This window comes from Tachysurus vachellii, chromosome 12 (assembly GCF_030014155.1).
Source record: "Tachysurus vachellii isolate PV-2020 chromosome 12, HZAU_Pvac_v1, whole genome shotgun sequence".
In the NCBI taxonomy this organism is placed as follows: Eukaryota; Metazoa; Chordata; class Actinopteri; order Siluriformes; family Bagridae; genus Tachysurus; species Tachysurus vachellii.
The window spans coordinates 2,444,979-2,467,478 of NC_083471.1; the positions used below are offsets into that span (position 1 = coordinate 2,444,979).

The window sequence follows — 22,500 nt, forward strand, 5'->3', positions numbered from 1 at the left end:
CTCTCTGTCTCTGTCTCTCTCTTTCTCTCTCTCTCACTCTCTCTGTCTCTCTCCGTCAATCTCTCTGTCTCTCTCTGTCTCTCTATCTATCCTGATCATAAAGACAACAGTATTCAACAGTCAAGATATTCAATAGATCAACAGTATATTCAAGTACTGTTGAATAGTACAAGAACAGTATATTCACTCAGTACTGTTGAATATTCAAGATCAACAGTACTGAGTGAGGATGGTTCTGATTGTTCTGGCTCAGCTCTTGATGGTGGTTCTGAATGTCTCTCTCCAGCTTTAGGTCCTGAATGGAGAACAAGGCAATGTACCTGAGCACATATGAGGAGCGAGACAATGGCTCATTTTATGAGGAGGGCTACGATGGACGGAACCTGTCCAAACTTAACCTCTGTGAAGAAGGTAAGCTCAGAACTGAGCCAAGGGGTAAACATCACTGGACTCTATAAGTCTCCTGAGATTTGCCTCTTTGTCATATTTATTAACTAAAGCTTATTAAACCATTAGATCCATGATATAAGATTAAAAACTGCTATTTTACTGTTAATAATTAAGTCTAAAAGCGGTCACATGACATGACATGACATCCCAGAGACTCAGCGAGCATGCTGGGTAATAAAACAACCATATGAGTGGAGTGTTGACAGCAGAACAGCTGGGTGTGACTTGGGGAGCTATGTGAGCTGCCCCGGATGCAACTTTTTTGGCCCCCGACCCCTCAAAACGAGCTGCAGCCAGTGTTTTGACATCTGTGCGAGAGGATTTGCTAGTTTAGAAATAAGGAATGACAAATAAACTACAGATCAGCTGTAGGAGCAGAAAGTCAAGCTGTGAACAAAAACACATAATATATAGAGGTGAGAATTAATCAGTTACGAACACGTCTCCAATTCTAATCACGTTCATTACAAATGGGAAAAAAAATAAGTCACAATCTTCCAGTCACAGATTTGTTCACTTACTGACTTTCTGCCTTGCGTCTCTGTCCCGAAACACTGCTGTTTTTACCGCTCAGATGCTTCAAAAGAACATTTACAACATTTAGGAAAAGCAGCTTGCTTCACTTAGTCGCTAAATGCCCCCCAGTGCAAACAAGCTCGTGATTCTTATGAGTCAAAGATGTGCAAATATCTGAAATAGACACCTACTGTAATAAACAGACGAGAAGGTGAGACCGCAGAAATGCCAGTCGTGCTCTTGGAAATCATTTCCAGAAGGCGGTTCTTCAAATCTTTAATAAGTGTGTTTACGTAGGTAGGCTTTTGTTGCCGGTCTCTGTAATGTGAGACTCTGACATCATACTGTACTCAGGTCACAGAAACACTGACACGATGCTGATGGTTTAAACCCAGCTCACTAAATATCGTGTGTATTCATTCTTGAGGCACAATCAGGGTAAATCTGTGTGTTTTCTAAAATGACGCATAATCAGAAACTTCAAGCAGAGGCTCTGGTTGTGAGACTGTATCCTGGTATATATTGAAGGAGATTTTTTTTAAACCATTTTAATTTACAAGACTTAACCATGAGTGATTTCTATTGTAAAGTTCAAGTACAAGTTCAACTTTATTTGTATAGCACATTTACAAACAGCCACACAGCTGACCAAAGTGCTTCACAGTGCGTTTGACATTGCACATACACTTAAAAATGCACACATACACAAAGTAGTTCAAGAAACTAAAATAAGAATTATTAAAAAAAAAAAAAATATATATATATATATATATATATATATATATATATATATATATATATATATATATATATATATATATATTAATAAATAATAAATAAAATAACCAGTTTAAAAGAAAGTGAAATAAATATAAACCATAAACCAGATATAAACAGACATAAACCCCTGGCAATCATGAAAAGGCTAGAGAAAATAAGTGGGTCTTTAGCATGGACTTAAAACTAGAAATGGAGGGTGCCATCCTAAAAATTTCTATTGTAAACCGAATGCTTCTACAGCTGAACGGTCTGCTTTTGACACGCCACACGCACAATGCTAGATTTTATTGTTTTTTTTAGTTTTATTTTTATTCTTATTTGTGGAATTTTTTTAGCTCTGTTACCAGACATGTGCCTTGTTTTTAGTAAAAACTCTTTGATTTGTGAAGCGGTGCATGGATTTTACCTGAGCAACGTCATATTTTAATCCCAGGGGAAAAGCACAAGACTGAAATGTTACAGTAGAGTGAAGATTAACGTTAAAATATAGTTTTGAGGGAAATTCTTCTTCTTCTTCTTCTTCTTCTTCTTCTTATTATTATTATTATTATTATTATTACTTTTCATTACTAACCATTCTCCCTGAAAAGTCTCATTACGACAAAGTCAAGTTCGATCGTCTCATCTGTTCACCTAACGCTCTGACCCACTTGTCCAGTTGTCTTGCAGTAATGATATATTTCATCATCAGATACCTTTCCTGTTGTGTCTCGACCTGAATGAGAACCTTTGAATCATATTTCCGTGGGATGGCCCTGGTTTCCTCGTTCAGCTCTCATTTTTGTCCTCCTGTGTAGTGAGTTCTGGAAAGCGGAGGAGGAAAACAGATGGCTGCTGCGGCCACTTGGACTCTCTGTCCGCCATCAAATATGCCATCGTCTCGCTTTACATCCTCGTCTTGCTGAGTATCTTCGGCCTTTGCATCGCAGGTAAACATTCCTCTCTCTGTCTCGCTTTTGTACGCAAAATATCAGAGTCGATTTTTTTTTTGTTTTTGTTTTATTATCTAATTTTGTGTGTTGTGGAACATCTGTGAAAGGAGTCGGTTAGTTCCTGTTATCACTTATGTTATAGCAGCTGAAAAGTGAGAAAACACGAAAGTGTAAACTCGTCAGAAAACCTAAAGATCGTTTTTTTTCTCTCAAAGTGCTGACTGAGGTCTTATTTTAAATAAACATTGTTTTACAGAAAGCTTCACTCAATTATTTGTCCTTTCAAACATCTGTATTTTATTCCTCGGAGTTTAATCTCTTGGCTCGTTTCGGGTTTCAGCGGGAGATGATAGAAAAGAGCACACGCTTCCTGGAGACTCTTTAAACTAAAGAATAAGTGTAAAATCTCTTTTCCTCCAGGATGTAATGCAACCTGAGCCAGAATACTGAGCTGGGATGATTTGTTATCAATGCTGTGACAAACTTTCACAATCAGTGTTATTTTTCTTCCTGGATATGATGGATATCTTTGGCAAACTGACCACAGTGTTAAAGCATGATGCGTATAATAGACAGAGAAATTGAAAAGAAATTTCCTGACATAACTGACTGAGATAAGCGTTTATTCTTCTTTCTTTCTCTTTCTTTCTCTTTCCACCTGGCTTCATTAAATGGAATATTTCTCTCTCTTTACCTCAGTGCAAACCAAATAAGGCCTTCACAAACAGATCCAAGCCTGAGGTTGAACACTGCTGGATTTTGGAGTTTTTTGTGGTTGCTTTTCAGGACTGCGTTCTTCCCTGCTCTCGAACCTCTCCGTCTCTCTTATAGCTCAAATGTTTCATTTAGAAGCGTCAAGGTTTCGGTTTGTTGGACACGCGGAACTAATCTTGAGATCGCACGGCGAAACGGCTCCAGGAAAATCGCTGCTTTTCCGAAACGACAGCGCTGTCTTGTGGAATTAGCTTCACAGTAATGAACACCTGACCTCCAAACATTTGTTTCTTCCATTTAATACCATGTGACAGACTTTTGTAGGGGTTAGAGTACTGTACGAGTCGAGTATGATCACACACACACACACACACGCACACACAAATGCTCTCTAAGATGTCCATGACAACTCGCATTAACACGTCCGAAAACTTTAAAACTGTGAAGAGAAACGCAGATGTTTTGAGTACATTTGAAGTATTTTTGACACTTTTGAAAGATGCCTCTGGAGAAATATATGCAGAGGTCATGAGTTCAGGAGCGTTGAAACATAACGCATGAGATTTTACACAAGCAGATTTTAAGTGCTTTTTATTTTAAGACAAAAATCCATATCAATGGAAGAATTATGGTTTGTACTGTAATATGATCAGGAAATTTGATTAAACGCTCAAAGTCTTTAAGACCACCTAATATTAGAGTTTACTGTTATTAGTTAGTCATTACTAAGTAATCATTAGTATTATTCACTAAAATTAGGAATTTTATTACTTTCTTTTAATTATGGATTTTCTCTCTGTACATGTCACGATGCAGGACAAAGGCGAGTGAGGATCCAAATGCAGTTGAAACGTTTTAATAAACCAAGTCAAGAAACAGATAACAGACAGGAAAAACTAGGCAACACACAGAGCTAACGGGAAACAGGAACACAAACATATACTGTAGACAACGACTAGCAACAGGGAAGTGAGCAAACAGAGTATATATAACTGACAGGAACCAGTGACAAAGCAGAGACAATCAGAGACAAAGACAACACACCTGAAGGAGAGATGGAGTTCAATTAATGTCCGTGGTAACCAATGAGTGGGCGGAGCAAACAATTAACAACAAGGAAAGACAGCAGACAGAAACAGGGCAGAAACACAGACAGACTCATTACAGTACAATTATAAGTAAGTTTATTTCTTTAAAAAAAAAACACTTAGATCTGACATAAAGCATGATGGAGTGATTTTGGGCTTGTTGTTTATCCAAGTCGACAATAAAACGCAAGCAGTTTTTGTTTGATTCACTTTCTGCAGTTGATTCGGTTCAGAGTCTAATTCAGATTCGATTCAGAGTCAAATTGCATCTTGAAATGGAGAGAGACCACAAGTGAGTTTGTTGAACCCCCCAGATTAAGTGTACACTAAGATGCTTGAACGGAGTCATGAATCTTGAAAAAGATGTGAAACTAGAAGAGAACAAAAAGGTTTTGTGCTGTAAAGCAGGAGGTCGCCTTCGTAAAATAGCCGCAGTAATTTAACGAGAGTTACCATGTGCTTGTTTCAAAAGCTGCGGGATTTTTCTATTTTCTTCTATTTAATTCACATAAAATCTATGAGGGTAAAAGAAATCCTGAGACTTAGAAGGCAGTCATGTCATGAGTTAGAGAAGGAGTGTAAGAGAAATACAGCAGGTGAACTCCTGACCAAATGGTGTGTAACAGAGGAAACTGAAGGTTTTGGGCTATAACTTACTGGATCCATGCTGTGTTTCTATAAAACACGCTCATATAGAGTGCAGGAAAGAGACGGCGTGTGTGTGTGTGCAAGGAATTTTTTTTTTTATTTGCACTAAGAGGCCATTTTATAATGTTTACTGACCTTAAATGGTTGGAAACGGTTCAGGCTTCAACTGCCAGCAGAAGAGCTACGGTTATTACCTTAATATAAATAAGAAGTAAAATTACTGGGATGAAAAGAAGCATCTGTGAGGAATATGAACTAGATGGAGTCATGTTTTTAAATGTGGAGCGTCTGTGAATACACACGTCCCTGTGTATGATGAGGAATTAAATGGTTTATCGTCTCCATATATCTGAGAGAGAGAGAGAGAGAGAGAGAGAGAGAGAGAGAGAGAGAGAGAGAGAGAGACTGGCAGGCAGAGAGAGAGAAAGAGAGAGAGCAAGCAAGAGAAACAGAGAGAGAGCGAGAGAGAGAGAGAGAGAGAGAGAGAGAGAGAGAGAGAGAGACTGGCAGACAGAGAGAGAGAAAGAGAGAGAGAGAGAGCAAGCAAGAGAAACAGAGAGAGAGAGACAGAGACAGAGACAGAGAGCGAGTGAGAGAGAGAGAGAGAGAGAGAGAGAGAGAGAGAGACTGACAGACAGAGAGAGAGAGAGCAAGCAAGAGAAACAGAGAGAGAGAGAGACAGAGAGCGAGAGAGAGAGAGAGAGAGAGAGAGAGAGAGAGAGAGAGAGACTTACAGACAGAGAGAGAGCAAGCAAGAGAAACAGAGAGAGACAGAGAGACAGAGAGCGAGCGAGAGAAAGACAGAGAAAGAGAGAGACAGACAGACAGACAGACAGACAGACAGAGACAGTGTGATAGAGAAAATGTGAGAAGGAGAGAGATCGAGAGAGAGAAAGAGACATTTATTAAATTATTATACAGTAAAGGTATTTATTTGCATTGCAAATGAGAGATTTGTCTCGAGCTTGCAAAAATGAGTCATTCCCACACCAGCTGTGCTGCATCTGTCCACACACACACACAAATACACACACACACACACACGCATACATACACACACACACACACACACCAGCCTGGGAATCATCACTGCCGTATACATCACAAACAGCTCACAGTTTTCTGCTGGGGATAAAGAGCAGAGCTGCAGTCGGTTTCAGACGCATATGGAGGCAAATCACATCCCTCGTAAAACCGACAACCTTTTCATTTACTTTAGAATAATATTTAAGTTTTGCTAACATCTCTATCTAGAAATATCCATCGGGGAGAGAAAGAAGAAACAGAATTTTATTACAGATACCTAGGGACAAAATATAAAAAGCACATTCTCTCCTGCATTGTTATCCATTTTGGTCCCTCTTGTTTCCTGTAGGTTCATAAAAGCATTTGGTCAAAGCAACCCCAACCCTATTCAGGAGGGTATAGAGTAAGCCCAACCCTATTCAGGAGGGTATAGAGTAAGCCCAATCCTATTCAGGAGGGTATAGGGTAACCCCAATCCTATGCTGGAGGGTATAGAGTAATCCCAACACTATTCAGGAGGGTATAGAGTAACCCCAACCCTATTCAGGAGGGTATAGGGTAACCCCAATCCTATGCAGGAGGGTATAGAGTAACCCCAACCCTATTCAGGAGGGTATAGGGTAACCCCAACCCTATACAGAAGGGTATAGGGTAACCCTAACCCTATGCAAGAGGGTAGGAGGGTATAGAGTAACCCCAACCCTATGCAGGAGGGTATAGGGTAGCCCCAACCCTATGCAGGAGGTTACAAGTCCTTTCGCCTTCAGTGATTTCTCAAGTGTCCTGCAAATGCACCAGAAATCTGGACCCCTCTGGCTCACTTCTTATTACTTCATTTTGTTCTACCTGAAACAAAAATATTTCTATTTCGAAAGGCCCTCAACCCTCCCTGCTCCTTATCATAGCTGCCCCTGCACTCTGACCCCAAACTCCTCAGTCCGGATATGTGAAGAAAAGAATTCCACTGTCCTGTAATGTATATGTGGTGATAATAAAGGCTTCTATAACTTGAACGAAAATCTTTGGATTTGTTTTACCCTAAACATGTGAAGACAATAAGTGGAGTAATTACCGTAGACCACATGACAGTAACATCATGAGCTGGGATCTGCATTAAAAGAGTAAATTCCTTCATGGACTTGGATTAAGTCAAATGCAGGATTGAAAGCAGATCAGATTGTTTTTACGAGCTCTGGGACACTCCACATCTCGGCTTTATAAACCAGGCCGTGTGCACAGAAAGATATAGCGACTGCGATCGACTGCTTTTACGAGGGAAAGAAATGGACTTATTTGGCAGGAGTTTCGAGGTGGGCTTTAAGCCGGGCCGAGATGACGAGGGGCCACAGTGTCGGGCGTCCAGCACTGCTCAGTGCTCCAAAACATTTTGGGCTAATTACTAATTACTACTCGATTGTTAAAGCAAAGAAAATCAGTGTTAAACTCCAGCTTTCCAGGATTACAGCCGGATTCCTAGAAAGTATCTCTTTTTTGTTAAGCAAGGGTAAGCTTCAATCGTTGCTCGGCTTCAGTCGTTAAAACAGAGCCTCACACCACGGTCCAACATTTCCGACAGTTTATGCTGCGTTAATTAAGCGCATTAAGGCAGTTTTGGAGAAATGGTTCCTCACGTACGTGTGTGTGTGTACGTCCGAGCGGCTGGTATGAATCATAATCAAGGCTAGTTACATAAGATCTGGGTCCTATTAACTCTTTTACAGTTCAAAGTGCACACACGTCAGCGCTGTGTTATTATTATTCGGGGGTTTTTAAATTTTTTTCCTAGCAGAGCTGCGTGTCATGGTTATTTAACCAGGCCCTGCTCCATGTGGAGTTATTCACAAAACCTCGCAGTCGATAGCAACCAATCACTCAGTTGATACAAACAGCACTTTTTTTTGGTATAAACCACTAAACTGTGAAACATTTATATCTTGACAAAGGTGCCATGTTGTTTCGGACTCCATGTACCCCATCGCTTGCTGTGCATAAGTAATAGCCCCCCTTTAACAGTCCTTCACAGGTAACTAATCACTTTTGGACCATGGCTGAGTAGATGTTATTTGAACTGACGTGTGTGTGTGTAGTGATGGTACGAGCGTGTGTTAGGTACAGCGGCATCTCTGGGTGGTTTTTCGGGGTGTATAGGTGTATAGATGTGAGGAAATATACACCATGTGCAATTAAATGTCCTCCTCCTGCCAGACGAATAATATAATCTGTTTGTGTATTAATTTCTGTAATGATTTTGAACAGCTTTATGATTAAGCGTTCAGTGCATTGTCAGTACTATGAGATCTACACATGCCTGTGACATCATGACTGGTATCTCCATTAATAATGTACTGTAGATCCCTGCATCGTGAGACCTGGACTAACTCAAATTCAAGCTTCAAAGCAGATCAGGTTGTTTTTACGAGCACTGAGATGCTCTCCGTCTCGGATATATAAACCGGGGCAACGTGCACAGGAAGACAAAATGACATTTTCAGGATTTTGTGTCCTTCTTCTATTCCAACCAAATCCCTGAGTTTTCAGTGCATCATGAGTGCAACACAGTGATGGAAATAAAACTCATTTCTAATAGGAATGAAGCTGGCTGTTGAAAAAAGATTGGTGGTTTTGCACAGATTGCAGAACTGCAGAGATGAACAGACAAGAGTGATGCCATGAAGATTTTATTCTTTCGTGTAAATGTCACAAATGAAAAGCAGCCCTTTGTGCTGATTTTCCTAATTGAAATCATCTCCATATTAAACCATCCTGGTTAAAAACAATTCTTTTTTAATTTTATATCCTAGAAACTCAAATCTGTCCTCTTCAGCACGTCTGCTAAAATTCAGTACTTCAACACTGGCTGTCATGTGAATATCCCGATGATGAGAGTGTATTAAACACACAATCCCACTTGTTTAATCCTGTGTCTCAGTATAACAGTTGGTAGTCATTAAAACGTGATAGACTTCTGAAGTAAGAGCTGGACTTCTTTCACATCTGGGCTGCTCAAATATGGATGACTCTGTTGACCTTTTATTAACATCATTATGGTTCAACTGCTAAACTAAACAAAATTATTTCCACACACACACACACACATATGCATGTTACACTGAAGTAAGATTAAAGAAAGATCACCAACAAGACCCGCCTCCAGCAACAAATTAATATCAAATGAAATTACAAACACATGTTGTTTCCAAAGTGTAAAAGTTCTTATTGGGCCTCATCCAACTGAAATGATTCACTACTATTCAAAAAAAAATCTTTTCATGGGTAATAATTTCGCTGTTATTTCAGCCAAGAATTTGGACTTGATGAACATTTCAATTTTTTTTCTTCCAATTGAGCTTCAAGGTGTCACAAGAATGTAAGAATGTATTTCTCAGGTTTTAGGAACGAATTTATTTGTCACGGGTTTCTCCACTGCTTTGTACGAGAGCTCGTTCTCTGCACTCTCAAGGGAACTGATGGCTTTTTAATGCTCAATGGCCCGTGACTGACAGGAAAATCTCTTTAGTCTGGCTCATAAAAAGGCCGTAAGTCATGGCCTGGACATCAATGAATTAGTTGCAGAATTTTCTAAAGGATTTTTTTTTTTTTTGCTGTAACACAGAAAGTTAGTTTTTCACACTTGGACGTTTTTTTTTTGTTTGCTTGTCCTTGTGTTTTTTAAAAGGTCATTTCAGTCAGCATATGCAGAAAGATTGAGTAAAACAGCAAAGGAGCGATCACGGAACGATTGATTGCTGGAGAAATAAGTGAAATAGATTTAGATTGACTTCATCACCAGTGAAGGAGGAAGATTTTCTCACAAATTTACCTAATCAGATCTATCTGAGTAAACAGCTTCATTTTTTGAGCCCAATAAACAGCTCAAAAAAGACAACCTGAGCGCTTGGCACAGACATCGCCCAGGTTCCACCACTGTGTTCCAACTAGTGTGTTCAGTATCAACACAGGTCCAAGATCACACTTGGGTCAGGATCTGAAACGCATTGATGACTTGGTTTATTGGGGCAGCGACTCAGTTCTGTGGGGTCGAATTAGGGAGGAAGGGACGAAGAAATGAAGGAAGAAAGGTAAAAAGGAAGGTATAAAGGAAGGAAGGAAGGAAGGAAGGTAAGTAGGTACAGTAGGTAAGAAGGTAGGAAGGAAGAAAAGTAGGAAGGAAGGAAGGAAGGAAGGAAGGAAGGAAGGAAGGAAGAAAACTCTTATAATCATTGCTAATCTTATATCTTCACCACTTTAAAGTACTTCCAGGTGACTGTGTGAATCGAAAATTCTGTTCTGTCGTTCCATTCTGACGACAACAAAATTTCTTATCTTTGATGTTTCCCATCTATAAGTTAAGATTTGTCTTTTTTATAATATTCACACATGAGATAAAATCTAATATTTATCAAAATATTGACGCTGGGTTGAGAAATGCGATCATATTATGATTATCATAATAAACACTTGCTGCTATTAACCTTCAGGCATTTATATATAATTGCTCTCATTTTCTTGATTATAATCAATAATAAGTTTCTGAAGTAAACGTTTTATATTCACATCGCAGAGTGACGAGTTACAGAATGTCTCACACAGAGTGTCACAGTAAAACAATATAAAACTTTATACTGGACCCAACATTGAACCTTGTGGCACCTCAGAAAAAAGTACATCATCTTAAGCCATATTAAGGCCACTTTTATACATGACGACATTTTGTTTCGTTATGTTCTATAATTTAGCTTTATGTTTTTATTTTATTTAACTAAAATCAGAAATGTGGATTTCTCTGCTTCAGAAGACTCCAGAGTTCTGGTTTGTATATCCATGTTTTAAATGTTCAAGAAGATCAATACTTGTAAATCCTTACAAGTTCAGTCTAACTGGACCCAGATGAATTTGAAGACAGAACTATAGCTTGAGATGTTATCCTAACTGCTGACTAAGGAGATAAATATTGTTAGTGGAAAGTAAACTTAAAACATCTTTATATTTTTAGTCCTTCGAATAAAGCAACTATTGTCAACACTTTAACTGCGGTCCTTATGTTTATGATCCATTAGCAACAACGCTGGGCACATACTACTCAGCTTTTCTCTCAACCTGAGCCAAACACACACATGTGGTCTATACACCAGTCTGCTGTTTTGCTCTTATAACAGAACTTGACCTTTTTTTCATCGGTTAGTAATGAAGCCATTGTGATTTATGAATTTTATACAAAACTTTTATTTTGGAATTGAAGCACAACCTATATCGTTCATCAGTTTCATGTGTTGATGCCAAGAAGAAACTCTTTCACCGATAGAATCAAGTATTGAAAGTCTTAAGCCATTCACATCAACCTCAAAACCCACCACCACCATCACACAACTGAAATAAAGGGTCAGTTGTTTTTTGTTTTTTTAATACAAAGAATTTGGTGAGCCCTGCGAATTCATGCAGCTCTTCAACCTGAGATCTCTCAGTTCGTGTAAGATCACAGCCTCACCATAAACTGTGAGTTACCCCAGAACACACACAGTTTGAACTTACAAGTCTTTAATCGCATGTCAGTAAGACTAATGAAGAAAAGCAGAGTTCTCATTTTCACAAATGTTAACACCACCACAATTTGAAAAATCAGCCAGAAAGAGTTGCCAGCTCTATGTGTGACCCTTTACGTAAACTCACTCTGGCCAAATCATTCATGCATACCAGGTCGTGATCTAAAGTCCTCACGTTATTCTTCTGTCAGGATAGTTGCGGTTTGAGAAATGTGTATAAAACTCAGCTCAATGTCTCTTGTACTGCTTTGTACATGACCGGGAATTAGAACCTATTCTTGCACTCTGGAGAGAAGCTATTTTAGACAGATGTTTTCATATAAAGCTCACATACAGTATAAGAAAGTCAATCCTCACGTCTGCCAGGGCAATGTCTCACTTTGCTGAGCACATATTCAATGGGGTTGAGAAGCTGAATTGAGGGCCCAAAGCCAGTCTCAAGTACTTTACCAAACAGTGGTTGCTCGGAAACCCTGCAGGAACCCTAAGCTTAAACATTTGGTCAGTGCTCCTCGTTGTTGTATGCCGCCACCCTAATGAGTGTTTGCGCCCCATCAAGCCTCCATTGTCCAGGCCTCATTAGCCCACGGCTATTTTTTGGGAACTTAGTCGGACCACTTGCACCATGAAAAGCACAGTCAGAAGTCATCACGTTTATAGTTAAAGAGCATGGTAATTAACATGCCAACTGCAAATTGGTTTTGACCTTTGTGGCTTTTATCACTCACGCGATGAACAGATATGAATTTAACCACCCAAGTAGTTGTTAAGAATTTGCTCCATCTTGGTGTCAGAATTTGATTTCAAGTGACGCCCAACACGTTGAACCTTGACTCACGAGAGCGGACCGTATTCTTCTTGACTTCCCATGTCAAATCCCCTTCATCTACAATTCTTTCCAGTTGAATAGTTAGACTGAATAGAAAAGTCAGATTCCCGAATCTGACATCTTCCTTTATCAGGGTAAGGATTATGTCTCGAACTTGGCAGGAGGGGGCCATCGAAGAGAGCCGGCTGTAATTGAAAAAAGTGGGCCAATTTATTAAGTCTGTGAATGCATACTCTGTTTTAAATTCAACATAACAGACTATCTAAATCCTCTTTGGATGCGTGTTTGTGTCCCAGCCACAATAGGGAATTCCAGCTATGAAATAATATTACTTCATTACTATCCAAACACAGCGTGATGAAAAATTAGAGCAGTTGCTACATTCAAGCAACATTCTTTCTAAAGGATAATTTTAGCAAATCCTTCAGCACATGAGTGCTTAGGGAGTGTTTGAGAGAAATCCTTCCTTCATGCTGCCCTCTATGGAAATATCACAGACACAAAACAAGATTTTTAGTTTTATTGTCTAGACAACAATCTGCAGATGTCAACACCATCAACAACATACCCTCAACTGTGTGTGAAAGTGGTTTCCCAGGCTTCTTGGAATGTGCTCACAATGATCTGAAGTGCTATTGAACTGTTACAAACACTTTGTGGAAATTCAAGTGACATGATTAAGCATAATATCCGTTGAGGGAAACGGAGTAATAATGCATCTGCATATAACACAGCAGAGATCAAGGGGGGTTACCAGTTATTCTTCCAAGTATTTCTGAATTCACAAATGTTTGAGCAGGTGTCTTTCCACATCCAACATGGAGCCTCTCATCCTTAACCAGATTGGGGCCCTTTCACTGAGTATGGAGTCTCAAAAGCCAATTAAAGATCAGCGTGTGGTCTGCCTTGAAGCCAGACATTGTCTATAGCGACTCCACAACACAATTCCACATCCTGTCCACCTTAAACACTAGTCTGACTTTGTCTGAATGTATAATTACGGCGTCAAACCCAAAACACTGGGGCTTTTTTAAATGTTGGGTAAAGTTTAATAAGGATGCAGGAAGGACATTTTGTTCTGAACAGACAGCCATGAAAGTTCAATTTCCAGTTTGGATTTGTTTGAACAATAGACACTGTCACAAAACAGTAATCCAGATGAACATTTTGATCCGTAATGAGCAAGAAAGAGGTCAGAGTGGTGAGGGAAAAACTCCTGAGATGGTTCTAGACTAGGGATAATAACTGGGACAGAAGCAGACTCTGAAAGACTTCTTCTGGTTGACACTAAAGAATGGGATCATAGATCATTACTATAAACAGCTCTAGTAGAGTGAAGATGAACTGCACTGAGTGTCCTGAAAGAATGCAGGGTCTTTCAGTGGATGGTCTTGTATAGAAATAAACAATATGCGCTGCAGATTATCCACTGAAGCAAGAATGAGACTTCGGCATAAACGACTTTATTTATTTTATTATTTCAGTTAAGTTATTCCCAGTGTTGGGCAGTAACGCGTTACTAGTAACTTTTGAGAAATAAGTAAATAAATTAACTCCGTTACCGTTACCATATGGTGCGTTTGTCCGTTACTTTTTTATATTAATTAATTTAGGCTGAAGTGTAGCCTTCAGACTGAGCTGTTTACAGCAGCGACGCATTGTAGGATTGGTGGATGCCAACCTGTAAACACAAAGACACCGCACTGTTTGCGTGTTTCCGTTTATTCATGTATGTGCGGCAGTAATGGCGAGTCGAGGCGAGAGCAAGACGAGTTTCTCAAAGTGGAAATATGCTCATTATTTCACTTTAGTTGAGCATAAAGACAAAAACCTTTTAGTCAAATATAAGCTGTGTCTTTCTGGTTCGAAGGTCCTGTCTACTGCGATAAACAGCAACTCCAATCTGGAGGTAGAAACTACTTGCCTTGACGAAGCTAGAAGCTAAACCCTAGTGGACACACTCGAACTGAGTCAAGCCCCTCCAGCCAAACAACAGCGACTAGATTTTAACCGGACTGTTAGCCAGGGACAGATCAACAAACAGTTTTGTGTTTGTATAGACCATAACGCATAAAAGGGCATTAATGGGAACATTAAAGAACGTTCTTTAAAAAAGTAACTAAAAAGTTACTTTTAACAGTAACGCGTTACTTTTTGGTGTAAGTAATCAACAAAGTAATTGAGTTACTTTTTGAATGAAGTAACTAGTAACTGTAACTAGTTACTATTTCTTAGTAACTAGCACAACACTGGTTCTTCCTCTACAATATCTAGATCAGTGCTTTCAAAGATGACAAAAATGAGGGATAGGAAAAGAAGTGTTTTTTCATTAATGCTAAATGTATGATGTTATATCTTAAAAGCAAGACACCAACTGAAATCTAGACTGATGAACATACTCATATCAATGATATATATGAAGAAGACAATCTTTTACACTTCCCAGTTCAAGTTCAAGCATCAACTTGTTAGTAAAGAACAATGCACTTAAGTTCAAGTTTGGTTGCCAGTTCTTGCATGTACTGAACTCTAAATATGACAAGAGAAGACTGAAAATTCTTCAGCAAGCATCTATTTCTTGGTGTGACTGCTTTCCAGACTTTCTCCTTAACTGTATCACATGGCAGTGTGACATTTGGCCAGATGGTAGACCCTTTGTTTGGGATCAGTGCAGTTTGGAGTTGCTAGGCCAACCCTGCATCATCTACATCCTGCTGCCAGGAACAAAAAAATCACCCAAGCACCCTCCTGAGAAAGCGAAGAAACTGAAGCCAGAACCTGAAGCTAATACAGTGTAGCAGTCTCACGACCCCCTTTTTTTTGGACAGACTCAACTTATACCAGTTTTGGCCAAAACATGCCGTACCTTGTGGTCAATATTTTGACACGCTCATCTAACACATGATGATGGAGCCAGTGAAAGCTGCTCCATGAGCACGAGTCCAGATGACATCAGCTTTTAGTTGGGTTTATTATTCCAGCTGTCCGATTTGTAGGAGATGTACTCTGGATCTCTCGACTGGCACTGAAATGAAGCTCAGTGTTGAACGTTTGTGGTGGTGACTTGGAATAACATGTCAAAGGAGAGCCGTCAAAAGAAAAAGGAGTCAGTCAAGTACTACGCTTTGATTAATAACTAACATCCAGAATTCTCAATTCTGATTGGTCAGAAGGTGGTGATTTGGTATGTTCAGGAACAGCAGCTCTGATATCAGTGCAGCTCCAAATCACAGGTTTATAATGTGTTTATTCTTTGATAACGTGAAGTTATCGTTTTTATAGTAACAGTAAACACGTGATCGTTGTCAGTGTGACGTTTTTTCCTCAAAGTACGCCTTGGTGGAAGGAGTCTCCAGTGTCAGTTGTAACACAGCACAGAGTTTTCCTCTTTGCAGTTTCTTCTAGTAGTCTGTTTTTCTCCAACAGCACAGAGTTTTCATTCTTACATATTTGTGCTAAAGAATGTTTGGTCCTCTGTAGTCTCATACCAGTAGCTTTCGCCTATGGACGGCTTACTCTAAACATTTTTGTGTAGAGATTACAGGATCAGGTCGACATGTTTATGAGGCGTCTGTGACGGTCAGTACCGTAAACACGTCCATGTGTTCATACCTCAAAGGATAGTAGAGTTCAAGTAAAAACCATATGCCTGAACGAGTAACTCTGGAAGTTCCACTTAGCCAAGGCTTGCTTAATGGTCAGAGAAAGTAGCCCCTGTGTGTGTGTGTGTGTGTGTGTGTGTGTGTGTGTGTGTGTGTGTGTGTGTGTGTGTTGATTGATGGGGTTTCTGTTTATATCTGTTGTTTACTAGGACCATAACCCAGATGAAACGAGCGCAGCTGTGCGGATTTTCAGATAGCAGTTGTGTTACACTCTACACCTGCTCTGTCAAAGCTGTCCAAAGCAGTTACAATGTCATTTTCATCTTATAACAAATCATTCATGAGCAATGACTTGACAGTTAGCTGAGAATCATAAGCATAAGGAAGCATATGTTATAATGTGGTAGCGTAGCGGTTAAGGTGTTGGGCTACCAATCGGAAGGTTGTGAGTTCGATTACTACGTCCACCAAGCTGCCACTGCTGGGCCCCTGAGCAAGGCCCTTAACCCTCAATTGCTCAGTTGTATAAAAAAATGAGATAAAATGTAAGTCGCTCTGGATAAGGGCGTCTGCTAAATGCTGTAAATGTTATAAAAAACCATGCACCATTTACCACTCCCTCACCTCCAGTAGCCGGTCTACTCTCTCTCTCATTGACCATAATAAAAGTATAAAAGCTCAGCAGTTGTGGCCTAATGGTTAGAGAGTTTGACTCCTAACCCTAAGGTTGTGGGTTCGAGTCTCGGGCCGGCAATACCATGACTGAAGTGCCCTTGAGCAATCCACCGAACCCCCCAACTGCTCCCTGGGTGCCACAGCATAAATGGCTGCCCACTGCTCCAGATGTGTGTTCACGGTGTGTGTGTTCACTGCTGTGTGTGTGAACTTTGGATGGGTTAAATGCAGAGAATGAATTCTGAGTATGGGTCACCGTACTTAGCCGCATGTCACGTCACGTCACAGTCAGTCAGAAACTAATATCGTGTTCTGATTCCACGCCACAATCTTATCCACTGAAATAAAAAATGCTTGTGCAGATTTTAGATTAGGAAGCTACATTAATGATAAATACCATCATTCTAACAATAGGACTTGACCAGGTCAATTTGACAAGCGAATGATAAACTGGATTCAGGGATCTGTTGCACATGACAGGAGATGAATTTGTTTCCCTCTTTGATGCTCACTGGTTCTTTTTGCCACAAACAGCGGGATGAACAAAGACTTTTGAAAATATGACAATTTTTGAGTTATTCCTTCACAGACTCAGAGAATCGCTTACATTCATGTGGGTTGTCACACAGCAAAGAGGCACCACGAAGGTTAATGTTAATTCTCCAGAATAAGTGAAATCATTGCTCTGTAGAATTTTAGGTGGACTGAATCATGATGTTATAAACAGCTGCCCTTTAGAGCTCAAGAAAACACAGCAAACATTCACGTAAACAACAGAGAAAATGTCCGAGGCGTATCCCAGCCTGAGATTGAGCAGCAGTCACTTTGGCTGACGGTCACAGGAGGAGCTGGCCGCATGTCTGAGAAAGAGAAACAGACCACGGGAACGACAGAGCGAAGATGACGAATGGAGAATGACGTGTGTAATGACTTCCTCAGGTGTCACACCGTCGGTAAATCTCCTTCTCTGCAGGACTCCTAACGAAACCCAGATGAGCAGCGGATTAGGCACGAGGGGAATTAGCGAGCGGCTATGTATGTTTTATTTCTCTTATAACGATGACGTATAGAAGAATGCTGGATGAGTGAGAGCCAGGTCTGGAAGTGTTCATGGAGCGAGTGTGTTATCCGTACACACACACACACACACAGATGTGCAGTGTGAGGTTTCTAATCTCACCCTAATGACTGACAGTCGATACTAGCAGTCCATCATGTGCTAGTTGAAATAATCATCATCGCAGAGAGAAAAGCAGATTCTATGATTGTAGATGTTTATTAGATGTTTTATTCTTGACTGATTTTGCTCTCAAAAACGTGATGCTACGTTCACACTAGAAAGCGACACGTAGTCATGTGGAAATTCGACTTAATTCCGTTGTTTACTGCGTTAAAGCTAGCACGTGTTTTTCATAACTATTTTGGAGCGTAAACATCACCGCATGTGTGAGACTGAAACCGTTCTCTCTTTGAGAACCTGATAAACAGCGAATGTTTTGCTCAGTTGTTCAGCGCAGGTCGCTGCCAACAAACTTTAATGAGGGATCATATAACAGCCTGTTAAATATTATTCAGGATAGCAGTCGTGGGTTTAAAGCGCATGACTTCTCACAGGAGTCCAAAACGTTCCCGAGACTCAAGTGGTTCGAGTAGAAGATGACACTCTTTAGCCATTCGGAGACGGATGAGCCGAGCTCGGGGCTTGACAGCTGAGGCATGCAGGACAAATTAGATCTCTGAGATCGGAAGATTTTCCTCCAGAGAATAAACGATATGCATTTCAGCTGTGAAGATGGTGCAGCTGCTCGCATGTAAACACTGGACACCTCCTGCTGAAACCTCAGCTGTTCCCACTGTTGGATTCATTCACTTCATTTTCCATTCATAAAAAAAAAATAAAATGATGCTGAACAGCAAGGGACCCCTTTAATGTTAAAAAAAAAGGCAGTACTGACATTTTTTTAACGCAATCCAAGTATTCAGGTCGTATTTCATGATTGTTTTCGTGGCTTTGTTTTTGAGTTTAATGAACTCCATCAGTGCTTGGACCCCTAAAGCGAGTTGTGATTTCCAGTGCTGTGAAAATAAATAAATAAATAAATAAATAAATAAATAAAATATATACTATACAGAGCTCTAAGGAATCTCCAGAGTTCACTGTGGAAAAAAAGAAAAATAAATAAAAATAAAAACTTTTTTTTTCTGCCTGATTTTTTTTACAGCACTTTATTAACATTAACAGCAGTGATGTTTCTAGTGATGTTTAAATTTAACATTTCAGACAGAATAAATTGTGTGAATAGTTTTAAATACTTTACGTCACACGCATATTTTCCCAGGTTCGTGAATAAGTACATAATAAATAGTTTGCAGGATTAGGACATGGTGTGTAAATGGAGACTGAAATGGTTTGAAAATGGTTTCCTCACTTCTCTGTTCCCATGCCCGTGTTCTTCCTGGTCAAGTCGTAGCGTTGGATGTTTTTAACATCTGCCCTCCTATTATTATTGGATGTAATTATGCCCATGCTGCTGCAACTGTCTGTTCTTTCACCCTGATCAAGACTGTAACCAGGATATTTTGGAAGAAAAATAAAACATAAATAAAGTGACTCTGTTGCTGCATCCTGTTGCCTCTGGCACTCTGACGATGCAGAAATGCCAACCACATGAGGTCTGAGACTTTCAGGGATAAAGATACTGAAAGACTGCAGTTTCTATCTCTACAAATGAGCTCACTCATTGATCACTCTCACTGCTTTGTGTGTGTGTGTGGGTGTGTGTGTGTGTGTAAACAGTGCTTTAAATGTTAACATGACTGTCTTCATTTTGTTTTTAATCCCATAATCTGGCTCACTGTGAACCTTAAAACTTAAAACCATTAGAGATAAATAAATAAATAAATAAATAAATAAATAAATAAATAAAGACTTAAAATACTTGATTCTACAGGACATGTGAAAGCATGATGGTAAGGAAAGAGGACTTCCTAACAAAAAGAAAAACGAGAACGAAGAGAGAGAGAGGGAGAGAGAGAGAAAGAGAGAGAGAGATAGAGAGAGAGAGGAAGTACAACACTGTATATAATTATCAAGAGAAGTTGCGTCTGAAATCACATGCTGCGGGATAATACTTAAAATTATTGCACTGTATATAAATCTAGGTGTTCAAATATTAAAATAACACTGTGTGTGTGTGTGTGTGTGTGTGTGTGTGTGCCTCACTAACAATGTGCTTTCTGTTTTTGTTTGTGTTTTTGTCTTATCAATTCTAAACTGGAGAAAACTGACCTGACTGTTTATTGCTGCTTTAACGTTACCACATGTCATGTATGTATTCCTTCCATCACATACAGTGAACCTGGCTCTGTATTATGAAGTGGCCAGTAGGCGTTGCCATGGTAACAGCGTTAATCACCGATACTAGAGGGAGATTTGGCATTTGTATAGATATAAAATTCATTGTCATGTCACACGAGTTGATGGAGAAGCAACGTCTTTACCATGTCCACAAGACCCGAGTCGTTATTTGGCTCTAGCCCAATTAGGCTAAAAACAAACTGATGTCACTGATGTGGACACTGATGTCGACACTGATGTGGACACTGATGTGGACACTGATGTGGACACTGATGTGGACGCTGATGTAGACGCTGATGTGGACGCTGATGTAGGCGCTGATGTGGACGCTGATGTAGACACTGATGTGGACGCTGATGTGGACGCTGATGTGGACACTGATGTGGACGCTGATGTGGATGCTGATGTAGGCGCTGATGTAGGCACTGATGTAGGCGCTGATGTAGGCGCTGATGTGGACGCTGATGTGGACGCTGATGTAGACACTGATGTGGACGCTGATGTGGACGCTGATGTGGACGCTGATGTGGACGTTGATGTAGACGCTGATGTGGACGTTGATGTAGACGCTGATGTGGACACTGATGTAGACACTGATGTAGACACTGATGTAGACACTGATGTAGACACTGATGTGGACACTGATGTGGACACTGATGTAGACACTGATGTGGACACTGATGTGGACACTGATGTAGACACTGATGTAGATGCTGATATAGACGCTGATGTAGACGCTGATGTAGACACTGATGTAGACACTGATGTGGACACAGATGTAGATCACGCTGAATATAAACTCAGGACGTTTCATCACTTTATGTGTGAACACAGCATTAGTTTTTTTTTTGCTGAAACTCTCTAGAGAACTCTTCACCTTTACTAGCATTTCTACAAGCTTCTCCCCTCTTGTTGCTCTGGTATCTGATTGGACGGCGCATCAGAGTGAGAAAGGTTATGTGTTATTTGTAATCATTAAAGGTCTGATGATGATGATGATGATGATGATGATGATGATGATGATGATGATCTTTATCAGCCCTCGAGACGTTAGCTGGCATTGCAGCGCTTATTTATTTTTTTTTTTTATTAATTAATTTATTTATTTATTTATTCGGTGCTTAATGTTTTGTTTAATCAGAGCTGATTAAAGCCTTCACTGATTTCCTCTGATTGTATCTTCTGATTTTCTGTGATGTTGCCAAAGTGCTAACATGCGCAAAAATAGAAGATGATAATGATGATAATGATGATAATGATGATGATAATGTTGATGATGAGGGTGATAGGATGAGGATGATGAGGATGATGGATAGATAGATGATACATTGTTGTTTATAGCATTAGATTGGTTCTTACTTCTTACTTCTAGAATAAAGCATGAGGGGGTGATATGTGGTGTGTGTGTGTGTGTGTGTGTGTGTGTGTGTGTGTGTGTGTGTGTGTGTGTGTGAAAATAGAGAGGTTCATGTTACAGAGAGAGAACATGCAGAGAGAACTGGCTCGGTCCCTGTGATGAAGGAGAGCGGTTTGAAAACAAATGACTCACAGCGGACTCGTGTTTTCCCCACACACAAGGAGCATGTGTGCTGCATTAGTACTCACTCTCTCTCTCACACTCTGTCTCTCTCTCTCTCTCTGTCTCTCTCTCACACTCTGTCTCTCTCTCTGTCTCTCTCTCTCTCTCTCTCTCTCTCTCTCTCTCTCTCTCTCTCTGTCTCTCTCTCTCTCTCTCCTCTCTCTCTCTCTCTCTCTCTCTCTCTCTACTGTATGTGCTGTGCTCGTACCGGCCTGACAGTTTGACAGTTTGCAGAGGCATAACGCAACACACACTGCTGTTTTAAAACTTCACCTCTTTCACATGGTCGTAATGGAAAAGTAAAATACATCCAGAATGAGTTGAAATCTATAATAACTTTCTTTTAAATATCAACAACATTGTTCATGGTTCATTCTCGCTGTTCTTTCCTTACAGTTTAAACATAATTACTGCTACAGGCTTTTAATAACAGTCTGCTGTTGACAACATGATGTTTGTAACATGGCGAGCTTTGTTTTTGTTTTGTTTCCTATTATTAAATTATTAGAGCGGGAACGTGACCATAAAATAACCTGCTTTCTATAACCAATCGTCTGTCAAACTGCATCCTGCTTTTAATATAAATTCTTTCTTTTTCATTCAAATGTTCTCTGATGAAGACTAGTGCAATGGGAATAAATAAATAAATACAGGACGTGCTGTAAGAGGGAAAATAAATTTGTAGGGTGAATAAATAGCATCCTTAATATTTAATCCTTAAATATTTTACTTGTTAATAGAAGTGAGACATTTAGAACTGGAT

At 39.8% G+C, this 22,500-nt stretch overlaps 1 protein-coding gene across 1 annotated transcript in view; it reads left to right on the forward strand.

Annotated features, from left to right (window-relative positions):
* Positions 1-22,500, forward strand: part of scara5 (scavenger receptor class A, member 5 (putative)) — a 51,410-nt gene that overhangs the window by 4,404 nt on the left and 24,506 nt on the right. Inside the window, exons 2-3 of the mRNA XM_060884356.1 lie at positions 287-411; positions 2,544-2,675. Coding sequence (XP_060740339.1) covers positions 300-411; positions 2,544-2,675 — 244 coding nt within the window. The 5' untranslated portion in view covers positions 287-299. The remainder of the gene's footprint in view (positions 1-286; positions 412-2,543; positions 2,676-22,500) is intronic.